This window comes from Pseudorca crassidens, chromosome 13, assembly GCF_039906515.1.
Source record: "Pseudorca crassidens isolate mPseCra1 chromosome 13, mPseCra1.hap1, whole genome shotgun sequence".
Classification (NCBI taxonomy): Eukaryota; Metazoa; Chordata; class Mammalia; order Artiodactyla; family Delphinidae; genus Pseudorca; species Pseudorca crassidens.
This window is the reverse complement of record NC_090308.1, coordinates 70,578,638-70,597,128: the sequence shown is the minus strand read 5'-3', so window position 1 is coordinate 70,597,128 and position 18,491 is coordinate 70,578,638. Positions and strand designations below refer to the sequence as shown.

Below are 18,491 nucleotides of genomic sequence, written 5' to 3'. Positions count from 1 at the left end.
AAGCTCTTTAAAGTCAAGGACTTCTTATGTTTGTTAAACTTCAAATCAGTGCTTACTGAATTGAATTTATTTGAATAATCTGTGTTTAAAAGTTGTTAAATTGCTACTGAATTATGTGTTTACAGTGAGGAAGGACAGATTGTTTCTAAAGATGAAAAGAAATATACTTTAGATCTTTAAAAGCACATTCAATTCATAAAATTTAATCAATTTTAAAAGTTTATTTTATTATTGTACTCATGTATTCTAAACTATTTTAAACATTCAAAAATAAAAAGAGAATCTAAAAGATTTTTAATTGTCAAAGATTGACATGCACTTTGTTGGGATTCATTCTCCTGAAGCTTTTTCTATGTTTATTGGGCTCAATATTGGTTTACTGAATTCACTCATAAGAACCCCTCAGATCCCAAGAAATGTTAAAAGAGTATAAATTAAATTTGCTTTTGTGGATCCATTCAATGGCTAATTTGTATATTTAAGTTTTTTTTTTTAAGCTATGTGTTAATTAGTTGCCATGGCTCTATTTGAGCTTGTATGAAAACTAGCATTATGTATTAGTTTGGCCCTTGATAAATTAATTTGAAAGAAGTTAATCTGAATCTAACATAAACTGGATTTAACACCATATAAGGCATAAACAATTTTGATGAACATGTACACAAAATTTTATTTATCTCACAAATGCTCAGTGTCATTCATATCTGATTGGGACATTTGGGTTGTTTGAGAAAGATTGGTTTAAAAGTAAAACCTTATATTTAGTATCAATGAATACAAATGCAATTTATCTTCTTTTCAGTGCGAGTTGTTGAGAATGTGGGAAAAATAGAGATTGTCCTGAAGAAAAAAGAGATTACTTCTTGGAAATGCCTTGGTCATCCCCTGGAGAATCATAATTCACTTATTCCAAAGAAAGATACAGGTAGGCTGTGCTATTATTTTGAGTCCTGGGTTAATGAAAATGTTGTGTCAGTGGCTCCGTTGTATCTGAGTTTGGAAGGCCACTTGCAGTGAGCCAAAGGGTCCTTGTATCTCTCTCTGTGGAGTTGAAAGGGACATTGTGTCTGTTATCCTTCTTTTTTTTTTAAAGCAGAAATTAAATTTATGACTCTGCTATCTAATGTTTAGACATAACAAAGGTCATTAGGTAATGATACCTAAATGTAGAAACCCACTCAAACTCTTGTCCAACCATTCACTCCTTGAGGTTTTTTTTTTTTATAAAAGGTACAGAAACAAGTTAAGTTTATGCCTTGTAGGCACATCTAGTTTTTTTCTGTTAGAGAAGGCTCATTTACTGTCTCTCTGCTTACCTAAACCAGTTTCTGAGTTTATTCCTAAAGGGTGACACCATTCATTTCCTTCCTTTCTTTATTTTTTAAAGCTTTGTATGTAACTATAACATTTATAGGCAAAGGTGCATATTACAAGTGTTCTACTTGATGAATTTTCACAAAGTGAATGCACTCCATATTTTCTCTTTGAAAACTGATGGGATTTGCCTCTTCCAAGTGTTTTGAAATTTCACGGTTTGATATACCTTAATGGGGGGTCTGCTTTCAACTTCTGTGCCGAATATTCATCCTCTTTGCTAATATTTCCATTACAGAAACTTACGACCCTCGGGCCTGGGGAATACTGATATTTCTTCCCTCCATGGTCTGTGCTTACTTTCTAGAAATAGTCTTGCTTTAAGCCTTCTTAACCAGTTCTCTGATTATCTTGTCTTTTCTCTCTCATTTTCAATTTTGTCCTTTTCTTCTACTTTTTGGGAGATTTCTTCAGCTGTGTCTTCTAGCTCTGCTGTTGTGTTACTCATTTCTACTCTCATATTTTTAACTTTGGAGAACTCTTTAGATTTTTGTTCCTTTGTTTTAGCATCCTGTTTTCTATCTTCTGTTTTTAAGAATTATAGTGTTTGAGAGTTTTTGTCTCCCTGTGTAGCCTCTATTCCTACAGTTTGTTTATTTTGGTCCGTCTTTCATATTAGATGCTTTCTTTGAATGTCTGCTGATCCTTGACCATCTGCTCATACTTCAGAGTGGAACTCTAAAAGCTGATTGGAAACTCTGTGCCTGTGGGTGTGGCTTGTTGACAGTAATATTTACTATGTGGCTGGATGGTTTCTTCGGGAAAAGTCTGATGCCAGTATTTTGTCAGAGTCTCTAGGGTAAACAGTCTTCTACCTCGCATCCAGCATTTCAGAAGTTATGTGGGAAAAGAAGGCTGGGATATCTGTAAACTTAATTTCCTTTTTTTTTTTTTTGCCTAGTATACTATATTAGTCTACTAAGGCTGCTGTGAAACAGTACCACAGACTTGGTGGCCTAACAACAGAAAGTTATTTTCTCACAGTCTGAAGGCCAAAAGTCTGAGACTAAGGTGCTGCCAGGGTTGACTTCTCCTGAGGCCCCTCCTTGGCTTACAGATGGTTGTGTTCACATGGTCTTCCATCTGTGTCCCTATTGCCTCTTCTTATAAGGACGTCAGTCACATCGGATTAGGGACCACCCTAATGACCTCATTTTACTTTTTGAAATACGCTGTCGCCAAATATAGTCACTTTCTGGGGTACTGGGGGTTATGACTTTAACGTTGAAAATTGAGGGGGACACAGTTCAGCCTATAACATATACCCAATCTAGAGACCCTTTGTTTTGCCCTCTACGGAGAGAGCAAAATCCTGATATTTTGCTAGAATAGGAGAGAATCAGTCATGTGGCCGTGTGAAGTAGGGGAGGACTTCAGAAAGCAGGGGAGGCAGCATCTAGGCTTCTTCAATGAACTTTCTTCCAGAAAGTGGTTTTAGCTCTGCCTTCACTCTGATTCTAGATACTTGGTCCTGCCAATTTCTGAGCCTCAAAGGCTCACGTTACAGATGGGTTGATTCTTGGCTTTTTGTTTGTCTAGCTTAGGATTTAGCTTTACGGAGTCTACTGAGTCAGTTACCAGTCGTTTCTTTGCTTTGTCAGCTCCCAAACTTCTGTTGCTTTTTTATTTCTGTTCTTATTGTCCTTGCAGGCTAGGCCTTAAAAAACAAAACACACACACAGAGAAAAAAAACCATCTTTGTTGTTATTTTAGGGAGGGGTTAGAAGAAACTAACTGTATATATTCAGTTTAGCATCTTTAAATATTTAAAATTATAAAAATATATTTGTGGATAGTATTTTAATTTTCAGAAAAGTATCACGTAGCTATATTTTGAGTACATACTGTGTGTAGAAGGCTATTTTAGGTATTATGGTACGAAACAAATAAAAGGCATCAGAAATTATTTTCCCAGGTGGAAGAAAGAACATACACAAACATGAGACTGAAGAATACTTGTACCAAGAAATAGGCCAGTAAGAGCAAGTTACATAGTGCAGACTTGAATGTATTGTAAGTTTACCTTAAGTGAACTAACAGATGCAGATGAATTTGACCTTAAATGACTCTCCATGAATGAAGGAGGTGAATATCAAGCAATGTTTTGAAAGTGGCTTTAAAAATCCCCAAAAAACTATGAAGGGCTTTCCAGGTATCATTACTGGGTACTTACTGTGCCAGACCTTTTGCAGGTGGTAGAGAAAGGAAATGTAAGCCATATGTGGGAAAATTCAAATAGAGCCATTTTCCCAGAGCAGGAGGTCTCAATTGTGTGGTATAAGGTAGGGAGAGAGAACATAGAGGAATAACTGAGTGATGTAGCAGATCAGAAGAGAATAGGTAAAAGACAGTGAAAATGAAAAGAGATATCATTAAAGTGAAATCTGTTGCGCTGAAATTATCTGACTCTCTAGTGATTGGAAAATCACAGCAAACCAAGTAAAAGCTAAGTCCTAGAAATAAATGAGACTGAGAACGCAGGCTGACCTCCATTTGGAAATAGAATGAACATTGCTCAAGTATTCTCTTCTATAATTTGAGGTTTTCCATGAACTCTTTCATCCCTGCCATAAATTTTGGCTTGAATCATGAACCATCATAGTTCGCTTTAGCTTTCTTGTCTGAAATTAGAGCCATGCATGTATTTTTCAGTGAATTAGATTTTCCACTTTGGAAAATGACTCAGAGTTCAGGGGATTTTTTTTTTTTAATTTGTTTGACAGAATTAGCATAGATAATTTCTTCTTCGTCCTTTCTCTTCCTTAAATCATGACAAAAACTATAGGTTATTTTCCACACTAGCAAAGCTGAATACTTACATGATCAGAGTATTATGATTAACTTGCTGTCAGTAGCTTCAAATGTTCAGTCTATCACATGGCTCCTTGGTTTTCAAGGAGGTTTTCATGCTGGCTTCCTCTTACTGAAATTTCGTAGTTTAAGAAATAAGCATGTAAGTTGAAGACTTAGTGCACTACCTTCTCATGTCACATCTAGAATTTACTTACACAAAAGATTCAAATATAACAAAGAACATAATCAGAGAAGAGAAACTACTTCGTTTTTACATTTAATCCAGCTGTAATAGTTAGTAAATTAAATTATATGACTAGAACCAAACTACCATTTGTAACTTGGGCGCTTCCAATTATTTTCTTCTTCCCAAAGATGAATAGATGAAGATTATGAGTGAGTAGTTGTGTGTGTGTGTGTCTGTGTGTGTGATGACTAACAAACTTGTGTCTATTAAGAGTCAAAAACAATAGATAATTGGATTGCTATTTCTGTATCCAACCTAAAGTTTATTTTAATTGTGATTGCCTTTAATATGGGAACTTAGATCACCAGACAAAGGCAGTTATACAGATTTGCCAACAAACAACTCAGTAAATGAATATTGGGATACAAAATTATAAACAAGATTTAGAAAAATTGTGTCATAATTGTGGTATGTCAGCAGCTGTTTATAAACCTTTAGGTTAAATATATATAGAATCTATAACTGTCTTTACAATTCAAGTTGAACTGTATGAAATCACTGATATTTATCTTTTAACCTAAAAAAATGGCAGTTTCTCATTATTTGAACTATACTTTCCTCAGGGCTTCCTAACTGCTCACACCACACACGCGCGCGTGCACACACACTGAAGTACTGTCTGTAGGTGTAAACGTGCTTGTCAGCACTCTGTGAGCAGTCACTTAATGGAGGCTTTCTGTGGAGCCTGTGATTCTGCAGGCAAGCTGTTCGCCGCCACAGTGAACCACAGCTCTTGTTGCAGGGGTAGAAAGAACCGCCCTCACCCCTCCCCTCCCCTTCCTTGCCTGCGCATCCGTGTTTCTTTGCTGCCTAAAACAAGCATTCAGAATTACTGGAAAAGAAGAAAATATTGTAGATAGCAAAGAGAAACTTCATTGTGCTTTGTTCTCTTAAATTGTCTGCTCAGCCCAGCAGGTGTAAAGTTGTTGCTTGCACAGTAACTATAAGATGCTTTGGCATTTTGCTGTCTTCTTATTTCTAGCGGAATGGCCTGAATATGAAGAAACACAGAATAGATGGGGCAGGCTGTAAATGAGTAAGAAATTATTTACTATATTAAAAGGTAGACTAGAAGAAGTTTAAAAACTTAGAATTCGGGCAGTTCAGGCACTTCAGTGTATAATGTTGGCTGAATTATTAGTTATGGAACTGAGGAAAAGTGATAAGCACAGAAATGTTCAAATCTAGTGACAACCTTGCTATGATGTGGACCTCATTGTCTAAGGGCCCCATTGAATCTAGTCTTGGAGAAAGAGCTTCCTTTCTCCTAACTTAATGCTAATATTTAAGTCTATGAAATCCTCACTTTGAAAGAAGGATTCAACTCACATCAGTCTAGGTGAGGTAGTAAAAGACCTGAATACACTTTAGGTATATATGTTTTTTTAAATAATTTTTTATGTCTTTTTAAATAAATTTATTATTTTATTTATTTATTTTTGGCTGCATTGGGTCTTTGTTGCTGCGTGTGGGCTTTCTCTAGTTGCGGCGAGTGGGGGCCACTGTTCGTCGAGGTGCACAGGCTTCTCATTGCGGTGGCTTCTCTTGTTGCGGTGCATGGGCTCTAGGCATGCAGGCTTCGGTAGTTGTGGCACACGGGCTCAGTAGTTGTGGCTCGTGGGCTCTAGAGTGCAGGCTCAGTAGTTGTGGCACACGGGCTTAGCTGCTCCATGGCATGTGGGACCTTCCCGGACCAGGGCTCAAACCCGTGTCCCCTGCATTGGCAGGCAGATTACTAACCACCGTGCCACCAGGGAAGCCCACTTTAGGTATATTTTTAACAGTAATAGTTAAAACAGAAAGGAATCTATGCTTTATTGTCAATTTACTAATACTGCTTCATTAGGTTTTATCCCAGTATATGGAAAAATGTGTGCCCATACACGTTTATCATCCTAGTGTTTGAAGCTGTGTTATGAACATATTCTTATTCATATATTCAAGAGTGGTTTGGGTGAGGATGATAAAACTATACTACTAGAGGTTAAGTGGAAGTCTTACCAGAGTTAGTGAAAAGGCTGAATAATTTTTAAAAACAGTAAAATAAATGCAATTATATAATACTTTTAAAAGTATATAATAACTAAAACTTTGTTGTTTCTTCAGCATAGGAAGGTATTCTAGTGACTTCATGGGTTTGAGTTATTTTATCCATAGTCAGAAATGTTAGATATTTGTACAGTTCTTGAAAATAGTTTGTTCTCAAGTGTTCTGCAGACCTCTGCTCTACCAGCTGAGCTATGGAAGTCTCCGCTTGTTCTCAGGGGTTCTGAACATCATCCCTGCACACAAGTTCATTGCTCATCAAGGTCACTGTCTTGGCAGAAACAGACAGCCAGCAAGGCTAAATCAGGCTGACCCCTGCTGTATGAACTGTGACAGATTCTGTAAAGGAAAAACTCAGATTTTTCTTTCCTGTGTAGGAAGAAAACTCCCTCCCTCCCTATTGTCTTTCTCTCCTATGTGTCTCCTTTACTGTTCACACAGAACGCTTCACTTCTGACACTTCTGGTCCCAAATACATGGAGATTTTCCTCCACAGCAAGCAGTTCTTTGCAGTACCAGCTGGTGTCTTACAAGTTAACTCAGTTCTGACACTGTCTACCTGGAGACACCATCGGATCCCACAGGTTAAGGGCTCAGTCCCATGTGATCCCTCCCCCCGTCCCCCAACACACACACACTTCAGATGCCAGTGGCAAGCCCAGGTTACCACCTGTCCTTCTGACCAACTGGCTATAGATGGGAGGTTCCAAAGACCCCTTCCCTGGGCTTGATCAATTTGCTAGAGTAGATCACATATGATAAAGGATACAGATGAATATCCAGATGGAAGACATGCAGAAGGTGAGAGAAGGTCTGGGAGGGTCCTGAGCACAGGAACGTCTGTCCGTGGGGAGTTGAGGTCTGTCACCCTCCCAGTGTTGATGTGTTTGCCCACCTGGAAGCTCTTTAAATCCCCTGCTATTGGGATTTTATGGAGGTTCCTCACGTAGGCATGATCAGTTATTAACTTCAGTTCCAGCCCCTCTCCCCTCTCCAGAGGGTGGGACGTGGGGCTGGAAATTCCAAACTTCTATCATAGCTGCGTCTTTCTGGTGACCGACGCTCATCCAGGAGCCCACCCAGAGTCACCTCATGAGAACAAAAATGTTCCTGGTTCTCTTATTACATAGGAATTTACAAGGGTATTAGGAATCCCGTGTTAGAGATGAGGGTCAAAGACAAATACAGTGGTTCCCCCTTTATTTGTGGTGTTGCTTTCTGAGGTTTCACTTACCGCAGTCAATCGTGGTCCAGAAATATTAAATGAAAAATACCAGAAATAAACAATTCATAAATTTTAAATTGTGCACCGTTCTGAGTAGTGTGATGAAATCTCAAGGCGTCCCGCTGGGGACGTGAATCATCCCTTTGTCCAGCACATCCCACCCATTAGTCACTTGGTAGCCTTCCAGGTTATCAGATCAGCTCTCGCAGGATCACAGTGCTTGTGTTCAGGTCACCCTTATTTTACTTAGTTATGGCCCCAAAGCGCAAGGGAGGTGATGCTGGCAATTCCAGTATGCCAAAGAGAAGCCGTAAAGTGCTTCCTTTAAGTGAAAGTTCTTGTCTTAACAAGGAAAGGAAAAAAAAAAATCAGATTATGAGGTTGTTCTACATCATGTTCTACCATGAGAACAAATCTCTGTGAAATTGTGAAGAAGGAAATAGGAATCCATGCTAGTTTTGCTGTTGTACTTTAAACTGCAAAAGTTACTGCCACAGTTCATGATAAGTACTTAGTTAAGGTGAAAACGGCATTAAGTTTGTAGAGTAAGATATTTTGAGGGAGACAGACCACATTCACATAACTTTTATTATGGCATATTGTTATAATTGTTCTATTTTATTATCAGTTATTGTTGTTAATCTCTTACTGTGCCTAATTTATAAATTACAACTGTATAATATGTACATATATATGGGAAAAACCCAGAAGTTTCAGGCGTCCACTGGGGGCCTTGGGATGTATCCCCCATGGATAAGGGGGAACTACGGTGTAAAGGACAAGAGATGCTCCTACTGTTCTTATCACTTAGGATATTATAAGAGTTTTAGGAACTCTGTGCCAGGAACCGGGGGCAGAGGCCAATATATGGATTTTCTCTTATCTCACAGCCCAGCCCCTGGTCTCTCGCCGTGAACCATTTATATCAAATGATACACAGCTAAGAAGAAACCGGCGCTTTACTAGAATCTCATTCAGTCATTAATAGCTCTCCAGTCCATCACCACATCATATGAAAAATGTCTCCCAGGGCAAGACCCCTCAAGTGTGCAGACTTTCTATTCAACCTTAATAGGTTCCAGAAACCAGAGTGGTCTCAGCAACATATGGCTTCACCCTTTCAGGCATCTGATAAAATTGAGTTAAGAGACAATACCATGTCTTGCTCTGAGCCTCTTCCAAGGTGTTAATGTAATATTGGATTTCCCTCCTTACATAACCCAGTTTCTAAATGGAATGTCTATTGAATTGAATGGCTGTAGGTTGTAGGTTTTTCTGCGTGGACATATCTAGGTATGTATATCAATATATTTTTAAATATTGTAGATGTTAGTATTGATGTTTGGGGTTATTTATTTTCCATTGGAGCATTTTTTAAGTGTGTAGTTCCACTAACTGGTTGCCCTATGTTGGTTCAGGAAGATCTTAGAGGAAGACATGAGTAAAGGTAGATTGCAAATTAGGAGGTGAATAAATCATACAGGTTTCCCCACTATCCAAAAGTAGAGCCTTCCTGTGGAATCTTTTGTAAGTGGAAATGGTGTAAAGGGAAGAAGCAGTTACCCTAGGACACATCTAGCTCACGGATGCACAAGGTAAACTGAGACAAAGTGCAGATGCTCACAGGCACAGTTCAAAGTCATGGCGGCTTGATGCCGAGATGCTGAGTGTAGTTCCCGGGGAAGGAGCTTGGGGTGCTACTCTCTCTGCTCGGGGTGCACGCTGCCTCCGTAACAGCTCACTGCAAAACAAACGCTGAATGCTATTTTCCCTTTTCACCGTTTTTCATAAAAGTGAAAATCCTCTTTGGATTTCTTTCAGTTAGGAAAAACAGGTACTAATGTAGATTTTTCATAAAAGATAAGTGGCGTAAAGGGAAATTTCGAAAAGCGGGGGACCTGTATTTAGGTAATTGAAAGTAGTAAAGAGTGCTAAGAAAACCTGTGGTTGATCAGAACGGTAGGAATTGGGGATGTTGAAGAAGAGATGTACCTGGGATGGATGGTGACTTGCTGAACTGGTTCCCTAATTTGGACATTAAATAGTTAGTAGGGAGTTGTAAAGGGTGGAGGGATAATCTATAAACATTTATGCTTGAACCGATGTAGTCGAAATAAGGAGGAAGATGCTAAAGAACGATGTACTATTCTAGAACAATGATTCTCAAACTCTTTGAACAAGGCCTATGAGTTGGGGTGAGAAACTCTCATAACTTGTTGCCCCATCCACATCTTCTCAAGCGACTCTGTGATCTTGGGCAAGCCGTTTAACTTCTGTAAGCCCCTGCTTCCAGCAGGGAAAATGAGAGTGGATAGGTGCTTTAAAAGTGTACTAGGGGGAATTCCGGTGGTTAGGACTCTGCACTTCCACTGCAGCGGGCACAGATTCCATCCCTGGTGTGGGAACCGAGGTCCCGCATGCCGTGTAGCATGGCCAGAAAAACAGAAAGTGTACTAGGAGCAGGAAGGAGCTGAAGGACAGGTTGAAGGCAGTATGGACTCCGAGTCCAGTGCTCTCTTCCACGTCTCTCTCCCACTGAGCTTTGTCTTTATTTTAGCCTGTGAAAGTCTACTCTTTAGAAGGAAAGCTATAGTTTCTTTTCAACAAGAAGAAAAAAGGATACCCAAATTATCATATTATCCTCAGCATTTCAGTGTTATGCTGAATGTCTCAATATTATATGTATGTTATTAAAAGAAGTTAATGTGGGATTAACAGATACACACCACTGTATATAAAATAGGTAAACATCAAGGACCTCTACTACATAGCATAGGGAAATATATTCAATATCGTGTAATAATCTATAATGGAAAAGAACCTGAAAAAGAATGTGTGTTTGAGTGTGTGTGTGTGTGTGTGTGTATATCTATATCTATATCTATATCTATATCTATAGATATAGATATATATATATCTATATCTATATATATATAACTGAATCACTTTGCTGTACACCTGAAACATTGAAGATCAACTATACTTCAATAAAAAAATAAAGATTAAAAAAAAAGAAGTGAGGTTTCTGGGCAGACAGTTTTCTGTCTTATGTTTTTGTTTCACCATCTCATATTTATTTTCAGTTTCTCATTTTCTTGTATAATTATGCTTATAAAACCAAAAACCTGACACTTCAATACAGGCATTATCCAGACTGAAGTCATCAGTGCATCTGCTTTATACTCCTTTTCCCCCATTTTTCAGGTCCATGCCTGTGATACTTCTCAGTGCAACTGAAAGACGAAAACATTCTTAAGTTTTCCGTAAGACTTTTAGAACCTATTGTTAGCACGTCCTTGTGAAATTATGGCAGTTTTATTATTTTATCGGTAAGATGTTGAAATTATCTCAGTGGTGTTAAATAGCAGGAATACTGTGTTAATTCTCTAACAAGGAAAGCCAGTCAGTCACTGGAACCCAGAGTTTCCTTGTGTTTTAAGTGCATACTTACTCTAGCAAATCCTTTCTGGTGAAGGCTAGAGGTGAAATTGTCAGGAGGGGCACCTGCCCTGGACTCCGTGCTTAGAGGAAAACACAAGCCTCTCTTCCAGCCGCATGGCTCCCACAGGATGAGGAGTGTGCAAGGTGAAGAATTATCCACCTGGAGTTCAGGCGCTTTCCTTCACCACTGCCCTCCAGGTATCTGGAACCCCAGAATTCCCTGCCCAAATGGCCCCAAATCCGCTTCTATCCAGGAAGTGGCCAAGGCTGTTTATGCAGAGAGCAAGTAGATGAGCCTTAACATATGGGCTGGTGCACCTACACCTGCACAAGGCTCCACTCAGGGTCAGACAGTGGGGCTGAGAAGAGGGGCGTCAGGCCATAGGCAGTCAAGGGGGTGCTGCTGTCACCCCTCCGCCATCTTCCTGTGTGGAACTCTGAGGAGCTGAAGAATCCTGAATTCGAACCTAGCCTTCTAGGTCATTATGAAAGTATATTTCAAGGTGTAGCGTAGAACATATTTTATTTAGCAGTTATTTGTCTGATTTATAACTTTCACATATTTAGACATATAGATGGGGGTCTCATATTGTATTACCACTCCGGGTCCCAGGAAGGTCTAGAGGAAGGGTTAAGGAGATCGTTTGAACCTTCATTTCTTCTTGGGGGTGAGCCTAGGTCCTCTGATCCTTCGTCGGTCCAGTACTGGATTAGGCCTTCCGGGATAACTCTGGGACGGTACCCTTAGCTGTAATCTGGTCTAAGCTTTGCCCTGGCAACGATGCACTCTAAAGTTTATGTGCATACCGAGCTACCATGGTGACAGATGGAAAGATTTAGTGACCAGGTTCTTTGGGAGCAAAAGGGACAAGGGAAGAAAAGAATTGGATGAAACTGTGGCCAAAATGATTTCTTAGGATTCTATGTGAATTTTAGTTTTCCACTAACCATTCATTATTTGATGTAGGACCTTCACATCCTAAGGTCTGGAGTAAATCTTTCTGCACCTACTTAAATATTTTTAGGTTAAAAAAAAGAGCATAGGGGCTTCCCTGGTGGCGCAGTGGTTGAGAGTCCGCCTGCCAATGCAGGGGACACGGGTTTGTGCCCTGGTCCGGGAAGATCCCACATGCCACGGAGCGGCTGGGCCCGTGAGCCATGGCCGCTGAGCCTGCGCATCTGGAGCCTGTGCTCCGCAATGGGAGAGGCCACAACAGTGAGAGGCCCGTGTACGGCAAAAAAAAAAAAAAAAGAGCATAATTAGGATAATAAGATGCTTTATTAGGATTAATTCCTGACATCTCTGTAAATGCTATTTTATAAAAGAGAGGAAATTATGAAACAAAGTCTACTCTGGCATGCTGTTTACATCCGAAAGAAAATTTACAAGTGAAAATATTCATGCTTTCAGAACTTCTGTAACAAGATCTTCCAATCCAAGTGGTATTATTTTGCTCTGTATACAAATAATATTTCCTGAGCTTAGGGTATTAATTTCAAATATTTCCCGTATTTATAGAAATACTTGATTCCTTTCGTTTATTTGTATTTTAGTACCACAAACTTGGCATCTTCAGTTTTTCACTTAAATTAATTTTCCAGATAATCAGAACTTACACCCTTAAACCTAAGTTTATTGTTTGTTTTAATCATTTTTTGACCATTGAAATGTTCTATAATTCATATACATATGAATTTTGTTTGTGTATATATAATACACATATACAGAGACACAAGAATGTATTTTTCCTGCCTTTATCAAAGAAATATTTCTAAGTTATTGAATAGTGCTGGTATTGTTAAACCTTAAATATTTGAGTTTCAGGACTTTTCCATTCTGTAAGAAAAGAATTTAGAATGAGCTTTGTTGATTATCAAATATCGTTCACATCTACAGTTTAATTATATAGCTGTTATAGGCTTAGAGGATGGAATTACTTTAAAAAGTAAATTTAAGAAGAAATAAACTAGACTTTAATTTCTTAGGCTATAATGGTTTTAACATGCTATAACAACAGACATGAGGAAATAACACTCATTTTATAGAGCTTATTTTTCAAATTACAGAAGTACTTACAGGTTTTAGAAAATGGATATCACAGGAAATAAAATGGAGAAAACTAACACTATAAGATTTTCAAAATACTGACGAATTTTTTAAATGTCACAGTCCTGTTAGTGAAACTCAAGCTCACTAAAGAGCAAAAGCTGAGCCTGTGTTTTTGCGTGGTAGGTCTGAGAGTACTGCTTATTTAATTTATTCCTCACTAAGAGAAAATGAATCACTTTCTAGGTTTGTACTACAGAAAGTGCCAGTTAATTTCCAAGGAAGATGTGACTCATGATACGAAGCTTTTCTGCTTGATGCTGCCACCAAGCACACATCTTCAGGTGCCAACTGGGCTACATGTTTACTTCAAGCTAACTATCACAGGTAAGGCAAGCAGAGGCTTTGCGGAAACATTTTCTTCTTTTATAAGCAGTTCGGAATCAGTACTAATCTCTCAAGGAAGCGCCCATTTAGGTTATAAATAAAATGTTTCTGGGCAGCTAGACTTAGTGATAGCCAGATTCTAGGTTTGTGGATGCAGTGATCCTACATGTGGGAACTATAGCTGTGCTGCATCACTGTATGAACAAAGAAATTATCACTAGTCACAGAGGTAGTGCCACCAGCATTGTAATTTATTACTAACAAAGCCTTAAAGGAAAGAGGTGAGGGAGCACACAAATGGTCTTCCGTGAAGACAACTGCCAGGAACACACACTAACGTCTCTTATTTAACTACTTACGGGTCTGTCATTTATGAAGTTGAATTTATAAAACTGAAAACGAGTGGATGATTATAAATGATTTCCTTACATGTGCCACTAGTATTAGAAGCTCTGTAAACATACTCCTTACTGTGTAAATTCTTTTTCCCTCATTTTCGTCCTGAAATTACCTCATTCACTTGTTTTAAATACCTTTCTTAGCGATGTCTGACATCTTCTTAGTCTTTTGAAACTGCAGAAGATAACACTCCTAGCCTTTCCAACAATCAGCCTCATGGACTACCAGCCAGGATTTGGTGACTGGTTTATTATGATGGCACTGTTCAGTTTTTCTCTTCATCATCACTAATGCCAAGTTATCATTCAATAGCTGGTATCTTCCCCAGTGTGGTTATTGTCAATGTACTATGATTTACATGTAGATTAATTTTTGTATATGTGATGGAACCATGTATAAAATTTTGGTCTTTCAAATATGTGGTGACTCCTCTTTCTTTGGAATTTGGCTGGCTAAAGTATGACTTCTTATTAATTTTACCCTGTTTTTTATTATTATATTCTTAGAAGTAGTTGGATTAACATTCCTCTCAGTTACCAAAGTAATATATAAAATATTAAATTGTTAAAACAATTCGAAATATATAAAGTAAAAAGTGAAATTCTTCCCTTCCTGGAACGCAAATGATCCCACTGGCCATTGGTATCCATTGTTAAAAATTTGGTATATGGGGACTTCCCTGGTGGTCCAGTGGTTAAGACTGCATGCTTCCACTTCAGGGGGCATGGGTTTGATCCCTGATCGGAGAACTAAGATCCCACATGCCGTGTGGTGAGGCCAAAAATAAATAAATAAAATAAAATAAAATAAAATCTTTAAAAAATTTGGTGTATAATTAAAATTATTATGTAAGTACCTTCTCGCATCTCTGTGTAAACTTTTAATGCCATTTTTGTTGTAGCCTATTACAAAGCTTACATGTTGATGGTGTAGATGGTTGTCTAGGTTTATTAACATAAAACCCCCATCACCTTATGCCACGCTTAATAAAAACAGATTATTTATATTATGGGTAGATTACTGATTTGTTAACATTATCTCAGCACACATAGGTTTAGGGTATATATACATGTACTATATACATATAGAACATAGAATTCAGTTCACATTAAGTGTACAGTTTTAAATATATACTGATAGCATCATAAAATTTGTATGCTTCATCTTCATTTAGATTTTTAGATTTGAATTTCTTTGTTGTGACTTTTTCCAGGTACTGAAATTGTGAAGCCATATACACCCGTATCTGATTCCTTATTCTCAGAGTTCAAGGAACCAATTCTTCCCAACAATAAATACATCTACTTTTTGATCAAAATCTACCCTGCTGGACTCTTCACACCAGAGCTTGATCATCTTCAGATTGGTTAGTATATATATTTTTTAACCTAGATTGTATTCTGGATTGGATCACATGTTACAGTTTCTTTTAGTTATTTCCCTGTGGGAGTCTGTCAGATATCTTAAACTCATCATGTCTGCAGCCAAAGTCGTGTTCTCTTAGTCCCACCAACCTATCCTTGCTTCCATATTCCTCATCTGTTATTTGCAGCATCACTGTTCATCCTCGACCCAATCTGGAGACTCGAGTCATTGCTGCGTCTTCCCATTTTCTCCCTCCTAATCCAGTCAGTCACTAAGTTTTATTGAGTCTACCTCTCAGTGACTTTTTAATCTTTCTTTTCTATCCCTTCTGCCACCTTCTTAGATCAAGCCTTCATCATTTCTCTCTTAATCTGTAATTGGTCTCTCTCAGTTGCCTCTAACTGGTATCTTTCTATTAATCTGCATTTTCCAGTTCTTTTTCCATACTGCCTTGATGATAGATTTAATCATGTTGCTCTGCAGCTTTGACGCCTTGGATGGGTCTCCATAACCTGAGTAGCACAAGTATTTTGTATGGTGAGAGGTGAAGCTGGAAAAAGCATCCAAGTCTTTGCAGGTCACGAAGAGGACTTAATCAGTTAGTCCAGAGGTTTGTCATCCTCATTCTTAGGTGCTTGAGTTTTTTAGAATGCCTCTCTCTACCTGTCAAGTACCTTTTTAAAAATATTTTTTAAAAATATCACTTACTTTATGAAGCCTCCCTCCTCTTCTGAACCCCTCGGTAACTAACACTTTGTTCATTGATCTAGGATAAGAATAAATAACATTCCTTCTTTACAGGATTTTGAGTTTAAGGATAGATATGTCTTATCTTTGTATTTTCCATACCCAGCAGGGCAGTTAGCGCATAACAGGCTCTCAATAAAAGTACTATGAGAGAATTAATAAAGGGACTATAAGGAAATCTACTAATATTTAGAGACTGCCCCCCTTCCTGTTTCTACTCCTTTTTCTGTGTCTTCAACTTTTGACTGCCTTTTGTGTAACAATAAAAGAGCTCTTCCCCTTTTAAGACAGTATTAGCAGTAATATCGAGTGAAGTAGATCACTAAAATTTGGAAATAGAGAAAATTTGCTGCTCTCTGAAAGTTAAGCTCAGCAGTCTACATATAATAGATGTGATGAGTCATCTTTGGTTACATAAATCAAAATATTGGACATAAATGTGAACCTAACGAGTTTTGGAATACCTACATATCTAGTGAAGGTGATATCACCTTGCGAAGGACTGACGACATGATTGTAATATAGCAGCTGGACACTTAACTGATGGTATTATAACCTATCCATAGAGATTGTGTAGCAGAGAGCAGGGTGGAGAGTCAGCATAGAGCATGGGAAAGGAAAGCCAAAATAGCAAGATCAGTGTTTTTTCAACTTCATCTAGGGGAACTAGTCATGACACAGATAGTGGTGCCACTTAGAGGGTTGTACGCTGGCATGGCAGTGGTAACTCATGAAGTCTCAATATGGCCTATGTGAGCTACCCTATAAAATTATCCACTTCTTTGTTTCAATTCCATGTTCATCAAGCAACTTTTAAACGATTATTTTGCCCTTCCAAATGTTCCAAATGTTTGGTCTTCCAAAACTGGGAATGAGATGCCCTGGATGGGGCATGTAATGCTCAGGTCACTAGATGCAGGTAGTCAGGCTGAAAATCCATTGCCATTCTGGCATGTGTGCTTTAATCTCTTGTGAACTTCATTAGCATCGAGTCCTTGCCTGAGTCTAATCAATTTTATGACATTGGAAGGACTGGACTGTGGACAGAAGTTATCAAGTTAATATCATTCTGTGAGGCTGCTTTAGTAAACAACCAGCTGACTTTTTCCTGAGGATGTCTGATCTTATGGTCCCTTTCAAACTATAACAAGGAGCTTCTGTTACTTTCTAATGTTTAACTCATCAATTACTACAACATTCTTACTCTCCTGCCATGGACAAAAAAGGGAAAAATTATGAGCATCCAAACATTTAAAAATAAACCAGAGCATTTGAAATTGTTTTTAAAATATGGTCAGCTTTATTTTGTATTTTTAAAGTTACATTGAAAATTTCTGAAATGTCCTAAAGACAGTTCTCTTATATGAGTGGTACATAGCGATTATATCAACTGCATAGCAGAAAAGGGTTTATTCAACTGTTTTGATTGAAAATTTGGAAGTAGCATGCCCCAAGTACGGTTTCTGATCGTGCTTTGTCTTTATGGGAATTAAATGCAGAACAGCTCTTGTTTTAATTGATAGGTATTTTCAGAGATTTGATGGAGGCAAAGTTAGCACTTTTACTAACAACATAAGATATTAGAATACATTTCCGTTTCAATTCTCTCTCCTACTACGCTTATTACTGTGGTTAAGAAATCAGTATGTAAGTAGTGAATGTGTATTTTCCGCCCTATACTGTGCAAGACAGGTATACTCGGACTCTGCTTTTGAAGTGCCTAGTTTTAGTTTAGCAATCAAGCCTTTATTGATAATTTATAGTTAAATATTTGGCAGTAGTTTGTATGTTAGAGACTCCAGTTGATTTGGGAAAATAATATTGGGAAATGAGTATAATGAAATCTCATTATTAATTTGATTATAATGATAATTTGAGTATAATGACATACTTGGGAGCCTAATGAGTATTCTCAAAACCCCTTACATTCCTTAAAAACTGAGATGTAGTCTGATAATTATGCAACCTGTTTCTCCTCGTGTTCTTAATTCAGCTAGGTTAACAGTCTCATTTTTTTTTCCTGATTTTATGTATATTTTATTGTTTAGGAGATTATGTTTCTGTAAGCAATCCCGAGGGCAATTTTAAAATATCCCAGTTCCAAGACTTGGAAGATCTCTTTTTATTGGCAGCGGGAACAGGCTTCACACCAATGGTTAAAGTACTGAGTTATGCTTTGACTAATATACCCAGTCTCAGGTATGTCATTTTGTCTTTAATTACTACCCCTTGTAAGACTGCTAGATTAGTAGAAGGTATTCTAAATCGATTAAATACTTAGTGGACCTCAACAGACATGTTATCCCTCAGTCGTCATTTCTCACTCTTCTTCCTCCACTCCAAGCTGTTTTATTTACTTGATTCCTTTATTTTTGATATTTTTGGTTACCTAATTGGCACTAAAAAAACATTCATGCTAG

The 18,491-nt window shown here is 38.0% G+C and overlaps 1 protein-coding gene across 1 annotated transcript in view; it reads left to right on the top strand.

Annotated features, from left to right (window-relative positions):
- The window catches only part of CYB5R4 (cytochrome b5 reductase 4), an 82,827-nt gene that overhangs the window by 52,034 nt on the left and 12,302 nt on the right, over nucleotides 1–18,491 (top strand). Inside the window, exons 10-13 of the mRNA XM_067702659.1 lie at nucleotides 803–925; nucleotides 13,420–13,560; nucleotides 15,173–15,325; nucleotides 18,120–18,270. Coding sequence (XP_067558760.1) covers nucleotides 803–925; nucleotides 13,420–13,560; nucleotides 15,173–15,325; nucleotides 18,120–18,270 — 568 coding nt within the window. The remainder of the gene's footprint in view (nucleotides 1–802; nucleotides 926–13,419; nucleotides 13,561–15,172; nucleotides 15,326–18,119; nucleotides 18,271–18,491) is intronic.